At 39.7% G+C, this 11,663-nt stretch overlaps 2 protein-coding genes across 2 annotated transcripts in view; both read right to left on the bottom strand.

Annotated features, from left to right (window-relative positions):
- Window positions 1–910: 910 nt before the first annotated feature.
- vamp8 (vesicle-associated membrane protein 8 (endobrevin)) lies at window positions 911–8,548 on the bottom strand. Its single transcript, XM_035658425.1, has 3 exons — window positions 8,328–8,548; window positions 4,346–4,513; window positions 911–2,473 (listed from the first exon to the last, which is right to left on the bottom strand). Exons 1-3 carry the CDS (start codon window positions 8,340–8,342, stop codon window positions 2,282–2,284), a joined length of 375 nt encoding a protein of 124 aa, XP_035514318.1. The 5' UTR covers window positions 8,343–8,548; the 3' UTR covers window positions 911–2,281.
- Window positions 8,549–10,482: 1,934 nt separating this feature from the next.
- The window catches only part of ncaph (non-SMC condensin I complex, subunit H), an 11,147-nt gene continuing 9,966 nt past the window's right edge, over window positions 10,483–11,663 (bottom strand). The window contains exons 17-18 of the mRNA XM_035657755.1: window positions 11,116–11,191; window positions 10,483–10,856 (exon numbers count right to left, since the gene is read on the bottom strand). Of these exons, the coding sequence (XP_035513648.1) occupies window positions 10,797–10,856; window positions 11,116–11,191 (136 nt within the window). The 3' untranslated portion in view covers window positions 10,483–10,796. The remainder of the gene's footprint in view (window positions 10,857–11,115; window positions 11,192–11,663) is intronic.

Raw genomic sequence — 11,663 nt, forward strand, 5'->3', positions numbered from 1 at the left:
TAAATACCATAAGTCATCAGAATAGGAATCTTGAGAATTATTTCATCTGTTTTGAGAATGTGAATTCAAAATGACAAGAGTTAGAGACACTGGAAGAAGCCGTTAACACAATGACAGACCTGCAGTAGTGATCATGGTCTCACACAGCATTAATCAGGTCAGTGTGAACAGGCAAAGAGATTAGGACTACTGCGTCCAGAACCATGTAAAAAACACAATGCACAATTAATTCCAACACAGCTTTTTTTTGGTCCTACGTCTAGAAAATGTTTAACAGCAGACTAAGTAAACTGCATTATTTATTGATTAATCAGTCTTTTTTGATTAGAAAAAGAAAGAACACGAATGACATAAAGCATTAAATAAATAGCCTCTAAAAGAAAAGATACTTTAATTAACATGTTGGTTAAAGGCTGCTGCAAATATACATAAAGGTGAGAATATGACTATTTACAGTTCATAATGGGAAGTAAAATTGGTACGGTAACAGAAGAGAGAGGTGGAAGGTAAGACACAAAGTTTTCTAGTTATAAGCTGTGACTGTGAGGGCCTGTTGGTTGACATGGACCCAGCAGGGGGAACCATGGAGGGGGTGTAAATGATCTCTCTCAGCTGGCTGGCTGGAAGAGACTGATCCTCTAACAGTAGAAGTGTGGGAACAGACCTTTAATAGGTGTCCCGAGTGGTTACTTTATTAAATCCAAAAACCAAAGCCATACATTTGAACTGTAATATTTGTACAGTTGAAACAGAGAGGAAAAACAGTTAGAGCTGCAGTTGGTACGTTTTATGAAAATAACTGTCATATTTGCTATATCCTGACAGCAGAACATGAAACAGATAATCTGTAACAAAAATACATAAATTAAAACTATCAGGTTCCTCTTGCTCCTCCTAGTGCTCCTAATGGTAGAATCCACCAGGCCTGAATGAAAACAACCAATCAGAGCAGAGAAAGGAAGACAGACGCTTTGGGTTGGTGGCTTGAAGATGGTTGATTGTCGAGTCTCATTCCCAGCACTGGTATTTGAGACTCGGCAAACAAATCTCTTTCTTGGCTCTGATTGGTTGTTTACGTTCAGGCCTGGTGGATTCTTGCAAACGTCATTAGGAGTGCTAGGAGGAGCCAGAGGAACCAGTTTTTTTTATTTATACAGATTATTCTATTATTAGGATATAGTGGAAAAGGTTTCAGCAAATACGTCAAAAAGTTATTTTTTTTTATATAAAAGTCACCTACTGCAGCTTTAAAAAGGCTGCTCATACTGCACAGCACAAATGTGCAAAGCTACAATTCCCCTATAGGGACCACACATTTCTGTAGAAAAAACACATAACTGCAATCGCTGTGTTGACTACTATTGAGTACAAAGCTCTCCTCAAATATAACCCCTCAACACCAATTAGGAGCTGAAAAACAATATTTTCAAAAGAACTAAAGCAATGCAGACTGTTTACATCAAACTATCTGACAAATGTTAATAGAATTTCAATGTAATGATTATTTTTTCTAGATTGACTTCAAAGAAACTAGAAACACTTTGAAAAGAATAAGCCCACAAGTAGTAACATACATATCTAATACACAATGCAGCCATCCATTAAATATAATGTGACCTAAAATGCGTTTCTTTTTGCTTTGTTTGGTGCATTTGTCAAATATCAGCAACAAAACAAATGTCGCATCATTTCTTTTAGACACTGCATTTTTCATCTATTGAAGTATACACTCTGTCCGTTATAAAAGGTGCACATAAGTGATCACATTCAAGACAAACATGGCTAGTAAGTGGCTTGAGAAATCCACACTCATTATTTCCCCCTACACACAATAATTCTGATTTCTCTTTGCCAGGATGAAATAATGATTGTTGATGGTGAAACAGTTAAACCGAGGAGAGCTGACATGTCCTCTCAGAACAGTTGACAGTGGTTTTGCTGCTGTCAGGTGAAGACCTCAGTCCTTCCAGAGACTTTTGTTTAGTTTCTCACAAATTCAAAAAATGGCTGAGCTGAATTGTGTTTTGACAGGGTTTCAAAAGCTTAAGTGTCATTAAAAATCCTAAAAAAAACCTAAAGCACAGAGTCCTCGAATTCCAATATAAGCAAGAAAGTCACGAGTAGCAATGGACCCAGACGTAATAAAGGTCCCACCAGACAGCAGTGATTTGCTTAAGTCTATATATTACTTTGTATACTGTGCAAAAGGAATGTGTTTGTTTATGATTTAATGATGTCTATATGTACATTATATGTGTGTGTGTGTGTGTGTGTGTGTGTGTTAGGGTTTTGGCTTGGTGGTGGGAGTGACTATAGGAGGCAGGGGGGCACTGGTAGGGATGACTCCGGTGGCCAGCAGGATGATGATGAGGACGATGATGAGGACCACCACCACGATGAGCACAATCAGCTTGACGTTTTTCCACCAGTACGAGCGAGCCACTTTCTGAGACGTCTGCTTGAAGTGCTGAGCCTGAGCAGGGAGAGAGACGAGACGGCCCCTTAAAGAAACATTGCGGAACAACAATGGCGGACTCCGTAGAAGAGGACCCGCTCCCTCTGTAGACATAACAGCTCAATCTAAGGTAACGAAAACACAACTATTCTAGATTTAAGATGATTATACACTAATGACAACGTAGCTATGAACAAAACAAAAGCAGACTAATTATTCTCATTTGTACACTTAACCATTGTGATTTTGTACCCTTTGGACAGAGATGGTTTGATACCATTTTGAAACTTTTTTTAAGAAGAAAGCTAGTTACGTAGGAAGATAATTATTTATTTTTTTTTTTAAGACGTTGCCTTTATTTTGATAGCAGATGGGAAATGGGTATTACCAGCAACAAAAGATCCCCAGCTTGCATTAAACTGGGGATGCTGTGGTTAAACGCATCTTAAGCATTAGCACGGTCACACATATGCAAAATCAACATTGGCGCGTATTTGCCTCCTGTTCCCTTCCACTGTATGTGAGCGAAGGGGCAAAGAATCCCTCTGCTTCTGGTGACAAAGCACATTCGTATCTCTGCTTCAAGTTCAACGTTGGGGAACTCTGACCGACGAAATTGCAACCTCAACCCCATTGCAAATATTGACCTCTAAACGGACTACAAACCAGCAAACTGATTTCCGTGTGACCATAGCTTTAGGCTAACAGCTATACAGGAAGATGGCATCCCCACTGTTAATCCTGCCTACAAAATTTCGACAGCTTCTTCAGCTGGTGGAAAAAGAGGTCATTGGGCACAACACCAACCCAGTGTGAATTACTGATATGTAATATGAGGTGTGAGCAGTGATTCAGAGGTCTGGATCCACACCAACACTTGGACTGCACCAATTTTCATTGGGATTGTCACATTTTTCTAAATTCAAAATTCATGTCATCAGGATAACTTGAAAGATGCTATCATCACATAACTATCTGACATTCAGTAACACACATTGTTTATCATTTGAATATCTAAACAATCAACAGTTTCTTACTGTTTGTGTTGCTGGGGAGGGTTAGTGTCTGCTCCTAACTCTCCCTCGAATAAACACCTCAATCATGTGTCATTGACAATTACTCCTTGTTCATGCGTGGTATTGTGCATCCTGTTTCACTGGCACGGCATACTGGCACAGCTAAATGGAACTGAGCCATTATTAATGTTATAAGATACACCTGTGCTTTTAGGGCTAAGTCCAAATATCTGCTGTGAGACAGGTCAGCTGTGTGCTGCTTCAGATAATGAAGTTACTGTGATAATTCTATATGTAGGATCTTTTTTGGACTGTAAAACTGGAACTGAATGTTGTATACTTTTACAGATAATGGCCACTTCATTCCCTATGATGAGCAGCAGGCATTTCTACATGTCATTAATAATGACTTAATCATCTTTTCCAGTTTCACGGTGCTGGCTTTGTGAATGATGGCTGATTAATGTGGCTTCCCAGGACACATCAGTGGAACAGAGCCATCGTTAATGTCATCAGTTCCACCTGTGCTCTCCCTGCGATGACAAAATCAAAATGGCGACCGTGAAGAAGGACTGCAGAGCCTGAGCCTGTGCAGTGAGGCATCTGAACCTCAGACAAAAGGTTGTTGTGTTAACGAGCTTAATCGCCTAATGAGGTGCAGCTGGAACCTCTCACTACAAAGCGTTTAATTTAAAGTTTAGCAAGAAAAGGGCCACACTAGGTCAGGTTCATTTGTGTTCGGTAATGTCTTGAATATGAGATGGCTTCTACTGACTTATTAGACTGTCACCAACCTCTTTATCATGGGAATACGGTCCACCTCAACCCACTTTCACACAGTTTTAAAAAGACAAACTCCTGTGGTAAGACTGACCCCTGCTTGCAGGTCCTCGGATTTGTCCATGAGGTCATCCAGTCTCTCTCCCCGGGCCAGGATCCGGTCCACATTCTCCGTCATGATGTTTTTCACTCCATCTACCTGATCCCTCAAGGTCTGCACCTTGTCCTGTGGCACCGGCTCTGCGGCCACTCCGCCCCGCTCCTGGGATCGGACACAAAAAGGGTCATTTAAGAAAATTAGTGGAGGAACAAAGTTCGCTCAACGCATCAGTTGCAATCCATATTGGTGATAGATCGGGCCAATTATCCAGCCTGTTAGATAATCAGCATTGGCCGATGTCTGTGCTCACGAGGCCGTTAAAGAAAAAATGTCTTATGACATGTCTGCAGACAGCCTCGTCAGTGTGTCTGTCCTGTACTTTATCTCTCCTGCATCCCTCTGTAAACAAATGCCTCGATTTACTGTAGAATAAAACAGAATTATACATAGTTTTTCTTTATTTTGATATTGAAATTAATATTGGCATCTGCAGCTCGGCTTTCTAAATATCGGCATTGGCCATTAAAACCCAGATTGGTCAACCACTAATAAACACACTCTTGTAGTTTCTATCAGTGTAAAAAAGGAAGCCACTTTGAATAAAGAAGAACAAAAAAACAGAGGGAAGAATGTTGTTTTTTTGTGGTAGGTGCCAATAGATGGAATGACGTTTGGTGTCTCTTTGTCAGGGCTGTGAATGACATCGTGTTGCAACTCCACTTGAAAGTACCTCAAGGGACAATCTCTGGATCAGTTCCTTCTTCTGTGTATATACTGCCTCGAGGTCACAATCACAACATTAATCAAAGTGACTGGCCTTTATATGTTGGCAGTTGCTGCCCTACTCCCTTTAATTCAATACCATTCAAGGAGCTCCGGTTTCCTCTTTAATAAAGTTTTGAATTTAATCGACACATGAAAAAGTTTTGTCCAGTCGTACTTTTTCAATCAAAGCAAAGTTGAATAATTCTCTCTGAGATACTAAATACTAGAACAGATCTGATTTTGCATGTATTCATATTATGGCATCTCTGATTGACTACTTTCTGCAGGAACATGTACAACTGTTTCAATTTTTAACAAGAACTAAGACGAAACCAGGTCAGTTTTGTTTTTGCAACTTTCTTTGGTTTCCTGTTGGTTTTACAGTGGTTTTTAACAACTTTATTTTACAGTTTGCATAATGACTTCCATGGCTCTGAAGGAGCTTTTCAAATGTATCCTAATAATGTTATGAGTTTATCTCAGTCTGGGCTCTGTTACAAACTGGAGGTGTGTTTGAAAGCTGTGGGCATTTAGGAAGTTGCGAGGGTCCAGTGTTTCGTGGGAAATGTAGGACCCTGTGTTTCTGGAACATATTAGAGGCTAAAAGTCAGGATATTTCAGGCTCTGATGTTTTCATTTTCCCTACTTTAAGCAAGTGCAATATTAAATCGCTGTCCTTTTGAAATAAATTCATAATAAATGTGTGCTCAGGATGGCCAAAGCAGTATCACGGACATTTTTACCGTGAGGCCTTCAATATTCTTTTAATTATTTCCTCCATACCTCAGTGGCTGTCTGACACCAGTGCCACTCAATAAAGCACTCGAGTCTGAAGGAAGAAAAATCAAACCAGACTTGTATTTTCAGACGACAACGAGCATGACAACTGGCAGTGGCTTTGAGAGTCCTCTCAGTCCCTCGGGCCGCTGACCGTGACAGCACAACCAACTGGCTGTCAAACGATTGATTTTACATTTCTGGGAACGCCTGCTACAGCGTGCCTGCATTCAACAGGAAGAGAAGCTGTTATCTTACACAGTCATAGGTGTGATTTCAAAGCACAAATGCTATACACACACATATATATGCAGCGTGATGTGTGCGCAAGTCCGCCTACAATGACAATGACCATGTCCCACGAGTCAGCACCAGACTGTAAACAAAACTGTCTCTAGGAAACAGAGCAGGTTTTGCTGTGTCACCAGCTGTCTCCCTTCTCTGTTGTGACCCTCCCCTTCCTTCTCTCTCTGTTCCTTTCTTCATTCTTTTAAGGCTTTCCACCCTCCCTTTCCTTTGGTCCATTATCTCCCCTCCTTCATTCTTGTCTCTTTATTCTGTTCATTCTTCTCCACCATCTTCTTACCTTCACTCTTTTCTTTTTCCTTTCGAGGCAAGACTTTTGATCACAATTTGTGTTTTAGCTCACCTATAAAACCTATTTTCTCCCTTTCCTCCTTTACCAGTGCGAGTAGTTTGGTGAGGCCCACTGAATGGCTGATAGCTATCAAGTATCAGCATTCACAGAAAGAGGGAGACAGAAACAGTACAAGACGTTCATGCACATTCATTACGCCTCCTATTCAAAACTGTTCTAAGCCTTGTAGAGGAATCACCCAGAAATGTGTTCAAACAAGGCAATTTGTAAATGTTGAGCTGATACATAATGATATAGTGGTGCATGAGGAAGTGCTCCCTAAAATGAAAATCATCAATCTTTCTTTGTTGACCACAGGTGTAAATGCAAATGATGAATTTTAATTGTCTTGGTAAGCCACATGAAATCCTCACTGCTCTTGTCCTAATCTAGTCAAATGTGAAAACGTTAAACCGCGAGTGCACACCACAAGGTCTGAATAGATCACTTGCAGACACTTAACACGCAGTAAGGTTTTCCTGTTATCAGCACACCCTAATAAATGCTGACGTACAACCGACACCAATAAAATCTGCAGGCAACAGGAAAACACAGTGGGTTTTGCTCTTCCCCCTCAACACAGCTGAGTCAGTATAGTTTAAGTTCAAATGTTTGATCGGACCTACAAAGAGAGGGAAGGCAAGTTTTTTTTAACCGTTTAGCAGAGGAAGCAAGAGTTACATGTCAACAGCCTGCAACAGATAGTCATTAGACCCATGGGCCCTCAGTGGACAAGCCTTCGTTACTGATGACTGCCTGAGGAGATCTGTGTTAGATAGGAGTTGAAAAACTAGTCACATGGCTGATTTGAGCACAGCAGGGAGGAAATGCAGAAGGAAAAACACAATGAATATAGGTTTGTAGTATCTATGGCAATTTCGCAAGTTGTCATTAATGAAATAATACAACAGACGATCCTCTGTTACAATAACAATACCTTGAAGAGCCTGGGACTTCCTGGGAGACTTTTTCAAGTACCTTGAGTCAAAAATTGTTCTGCCACATTTTTGGCAAAGTTAGCCATTTCACACTACCTTTGAATTTTCAGAAGCTTCTTTTCAATTCAGAACAATAAACAATATAATGACAACTGCTTCTCCTAGCACGGTTTTGTGAGTACAACGTGTTAGCATCGGTTACATTTGAATGTAACTAAATACTAGCAGTAAGCTCAAGCTTTAAAAGTATATTTTTTGTCTCAGAAAATTGTTGCACGGTGGACAATATATATGCCGAGTTAATAAAACATTTTATTGTAAGAAATGCCATGAGTAATATTGGCCGGGTTTTATCTCTATCTGTAGGTACGGTGAGTATTAAACCCATACATTTTTTAAATGGGGTTTGGCTGCAGGCGTCAGGGTCAACTGACACCCAGTGAAGCACAGTCGTACTTTTAAAATACACGGTATGCGGAAAACGAAGGTTTTATCAGGCAGTGACTGAAATAAAAACCTGAAAATGTGTGGTTGTGGATAAGAGTTTCCATGTGAAGTGCCTGTCTTAGCTTGAATGAAAAAAACATTAGCTTAACTCTATCTGAAACAGTAGACTGCACGGTTTCGGCACTGGGTGCAAATAGGCCATTTTGTTCTTTCTGGGACTTCCCCGCTCAACATTGAAAAGTTCATTCGCTCACTTTAAACACATTTTGTCAGGCTTGGTAAGACATTTTAAAGTCAAATGAAAGTTATTTTATCCGGATATACACCTGTTGCACGTCGGGTCTGACGGTCAACATGGTGACGGAGAGACTTCACACACAACAAAACACAAGCTTCAGCCACTATCACCTACCGGATCGATGTCCATCTTGTTGGAAAAGTGCCCTTTGACCGCAAACCCGATGGATCGACTTTGTTTTAAGTTGACCCTGGTATTTAAAACCTTTCTAAAACCTCTTTAAAGACTTGCGAGTTTGATGCTCCACCAAAGCGAATACGTTTCCTCCTCTGTTTAACTTCCTGGTTGTTTTTTTTCCTTCAAACTGAATTCCTTCGCTTCGAGTGTCAAGCAGACGTAAGACACCCGCAGTCTCCAGACTGTAACGTAAAAATAAAAGACCGACTCTTTCTAACGAATGTATCAGGGTAGAGCCACTAGTTAGTATAAGTGAAAAGTAAATACTTTTAAAGGACCAAGTTCGTATTGAACGTTATCGCACTTTAACCTTGTTTAACTGCAATATCACATATATTTGAAACTAGAATGAGAAAACACATTTTAACAAATGATATTGGCCCGGATTTGTATGTAGCCTAGAGTATGAACAGCAGTTTAGCAAGGACTTTTGTTTTTATTTTGTTTTACTTTTTTAAATATACTTTTACATTATTTATTTTCACTTTTTAATACTTATAATAGCTTTATGTATTTTGTTGCGTTTTTTTGTTATTGCTCTTTACCCACGTTACACCATGTTTGCGTGATTTTATTTTGAAGGCTGTTTCCTTCATTGTTGTATAATACAACAACTTGATGTGGCTCTCCCCTTGTTAACTTCGGGATGGCGTCATACTGAGGTGTTTCTACCATGTTCTAATTACTGAATCATTAAGATAAACCTATCACACAACTAAATATCATTTTATATTTTCCTTGGCTGAGGTGTGAGCTAGGTGTTATGTCATCTGTTGTGTTTATGATCACACAAAAGGACTGACTAATGAAGGTGTGCTAAGAAAGCCAGACTAACAACATACTAATTTACAGTGAGCCAATAGCAAGCATAGACATACTACCAAGAATCAAAATCACCACGGTTAAAGGACAACCTCCTTTGACCAACTCACTGCTTTTCTTTCACCAACAATAGTTCTTCATTAACAGCAGCAGAGCAAAGTAATTGCTAAACAAAAATAATAGTTATTAATGTTGTTATTTTGTACATTTGAATGTACAGCTTTTTGGTCAGATAGGGTTTTTACTGTTTTACTGTTACGGTTTATGTGACAGAAATCAGGAGGATAACATGAACATGCAATTTTATTATTATTTATTTATCTAAATATTATAAATGAAGTGCAAATAGGAACCCACCCCTACAGTACAAAACTAGCTCACTCTGAGTGCAATAATTCATAAAAGACTGGGTTCAGTCTTGGTCGGTGTGGGGTTGCTCTGCAACATCCGACTCTCCACACTGCTGTCTCAGTATGACTTGTTTTTCCATGTGATGTCTGTTTTGGTGTTTATAATGGACAAGTGACGTGTTATTTTTTTCCTGCCACATTGTCAGAAATCATCTACAAACGACTGCAGTGTTTTCCAAACTCATGTTGTAATCTCTTAGGCAGGACTGAATGTTTTTTCACTTCACAGGAAAAGTGAAGTGAAGTCATTTCTTAGTATGTTGTATTGCTGATGGCAGCTGAACATGGAATATTACAACTCATTCCATAACACAATACCTCCGTATCTCTACATCAGCAGCACTGCTGCATGTCACAGATCCCATTTGATTAGATAAAAATGCTTTTTCTAGTGTTGAAAATGGGTAGTGAGAATGTTGGATTATCATTAGTCATTATCAATGCTATTTATTTTCTAATAAATCAATGAGAGTGAAATTTAACTCTGACAAAGGCTATAGAACTGTTGGGAACTTGGTGTCTTCCTCAGCTGAGTGGCTCCTCCCAGCTCTCCAGATTCATGACATACTGAGTTCCACCCAGCCAGCAGCACCAGTCCTGCCCAACCAGTTTCACCTCTATCTAAGAAGGTGGCGGTAAGGCCTAAATGTCGTTCATTACCTGCTGTCATGTCAGACCACTGCTGCAGGCTGCTCTGAATCACAAGCAGCTAAAAATAAAAAACCATTATGTCCGCAACAATTTGGCTGACAGGCATTAGCAAGTGTGCTAAAAATACCGTCTTTCATTCTTGGAAATACAAATGGGGGGGAATGCCTAATGTTTTGGCATTAACCTCTACAACATGTTTTAGAAAAAGGCTTTTATTTCTTTTGACAATATACATTTTTTGTGCGGTGGTTGAGCAGTTAAATTACTACACACAGGATAAGCATCAACAGAACAGAATAAAGGGAAAGACAAATGTTATGTCTTCCAAGAAACAAAGACAGATTTAGAACAGTTCCTGATTACATACTGTGTCTGTTGGAAAACAAATAAAAACATAAAAAATTCTAAACAAGAGTCACAGAGAAACATCAGAGTTTATACACAGTAAAGAGATGAATAAGTAGAGAATAGCATAAAAGAATAGCAGTGATTCTCCATACAACACCCCACCATTCATTTCTCCTCAGTTGCCTTGTCTGATGATGATATCTGACATATCATCCACCTTCACCAGCTCCAAATTCTGTTGAGAACAAAACATATTCCACATTACACAGTAAAATAGACAGGAATAATTTACATTCTTCAATAGGTGGCCACATATTACAGTTACTTTGTTACCTTGTTAATGTTATGTTTGATACCATTTCTTGCTCCCAACCAAGAAATTATGTGGTGAATGGATCTCTCATTTCTTTCTGTTACCAATAGAACAATGCAGTTTCCTTTTTGCCACACCCAGACATAATGTTTAAAATGTCTTATTTTAAAACAAAACTTACCTTTTCATTGGCAAGATGAAGCAGAGCGACAAATGCCAGAGGCACTGACAGGTTCTGGGCCATCGTGTTTGGCAATCTGGACCACCACAAAGACAAAGAGGAGAAAGACACAATACATTTTACATTCCATCAATCACAAACCTTTAAGGAAACAGTTTTAGTTCTGCTGCTAGCTGGTTGCCAGCAGGGTTCAAATGACACATCATATCTGCCAGGCTAACTGGCAAAAACATTTCCACCCACACAAGTGTTTTGGTTCACAGATCACAGGAACACAGGGTTACGACATGAACTGCCAGCTCCAAATAAACTTTGGAGCTGGCAAATCATATCCAAGTAGAAACCTGCACAGTGAAAATAGGTCAAACACAACATGCACAGATACATGCACAGATCAGTCATAACTTCTGCAGCCCCACTTTCTATCAGAACCTTTGCGTGCATCATTGAGCCTTGGCCCCCCCATGACCCTGTCTCCAGTTCAACGCATTTCCTTCCTTGGAGCACTTTTAATCGGTACTGACCTCTGCAGACCGGGAACACCACAC

Source organism: Morone saxatilis, unplaced genomic scaffold, assembly GCF_004916995.1.
Source record: "Morone saxatilis isolate NCDOM2014 unplaced genomic scaffold, NCSU_SB_2.0 Contig16, whole genome shotgun sequence".
NCBI classification, from domain to species: Eukaryota; Metazoa; Chordata; class Actinopteri; family Moronidae; genus Morone; species Morone saxatilis.

Coding starts and splice junctions, on each gene's coding strand:
- vamp8 (XM_035658425.1), bottom strand. Junction 2,474..4,345: donor CCGAGGACCTGCAAGCAGGG/GTCAGTCTTACC, acceptor CTCCCTGCTCAG/GCTCAGCACTTCAAGCAGAC.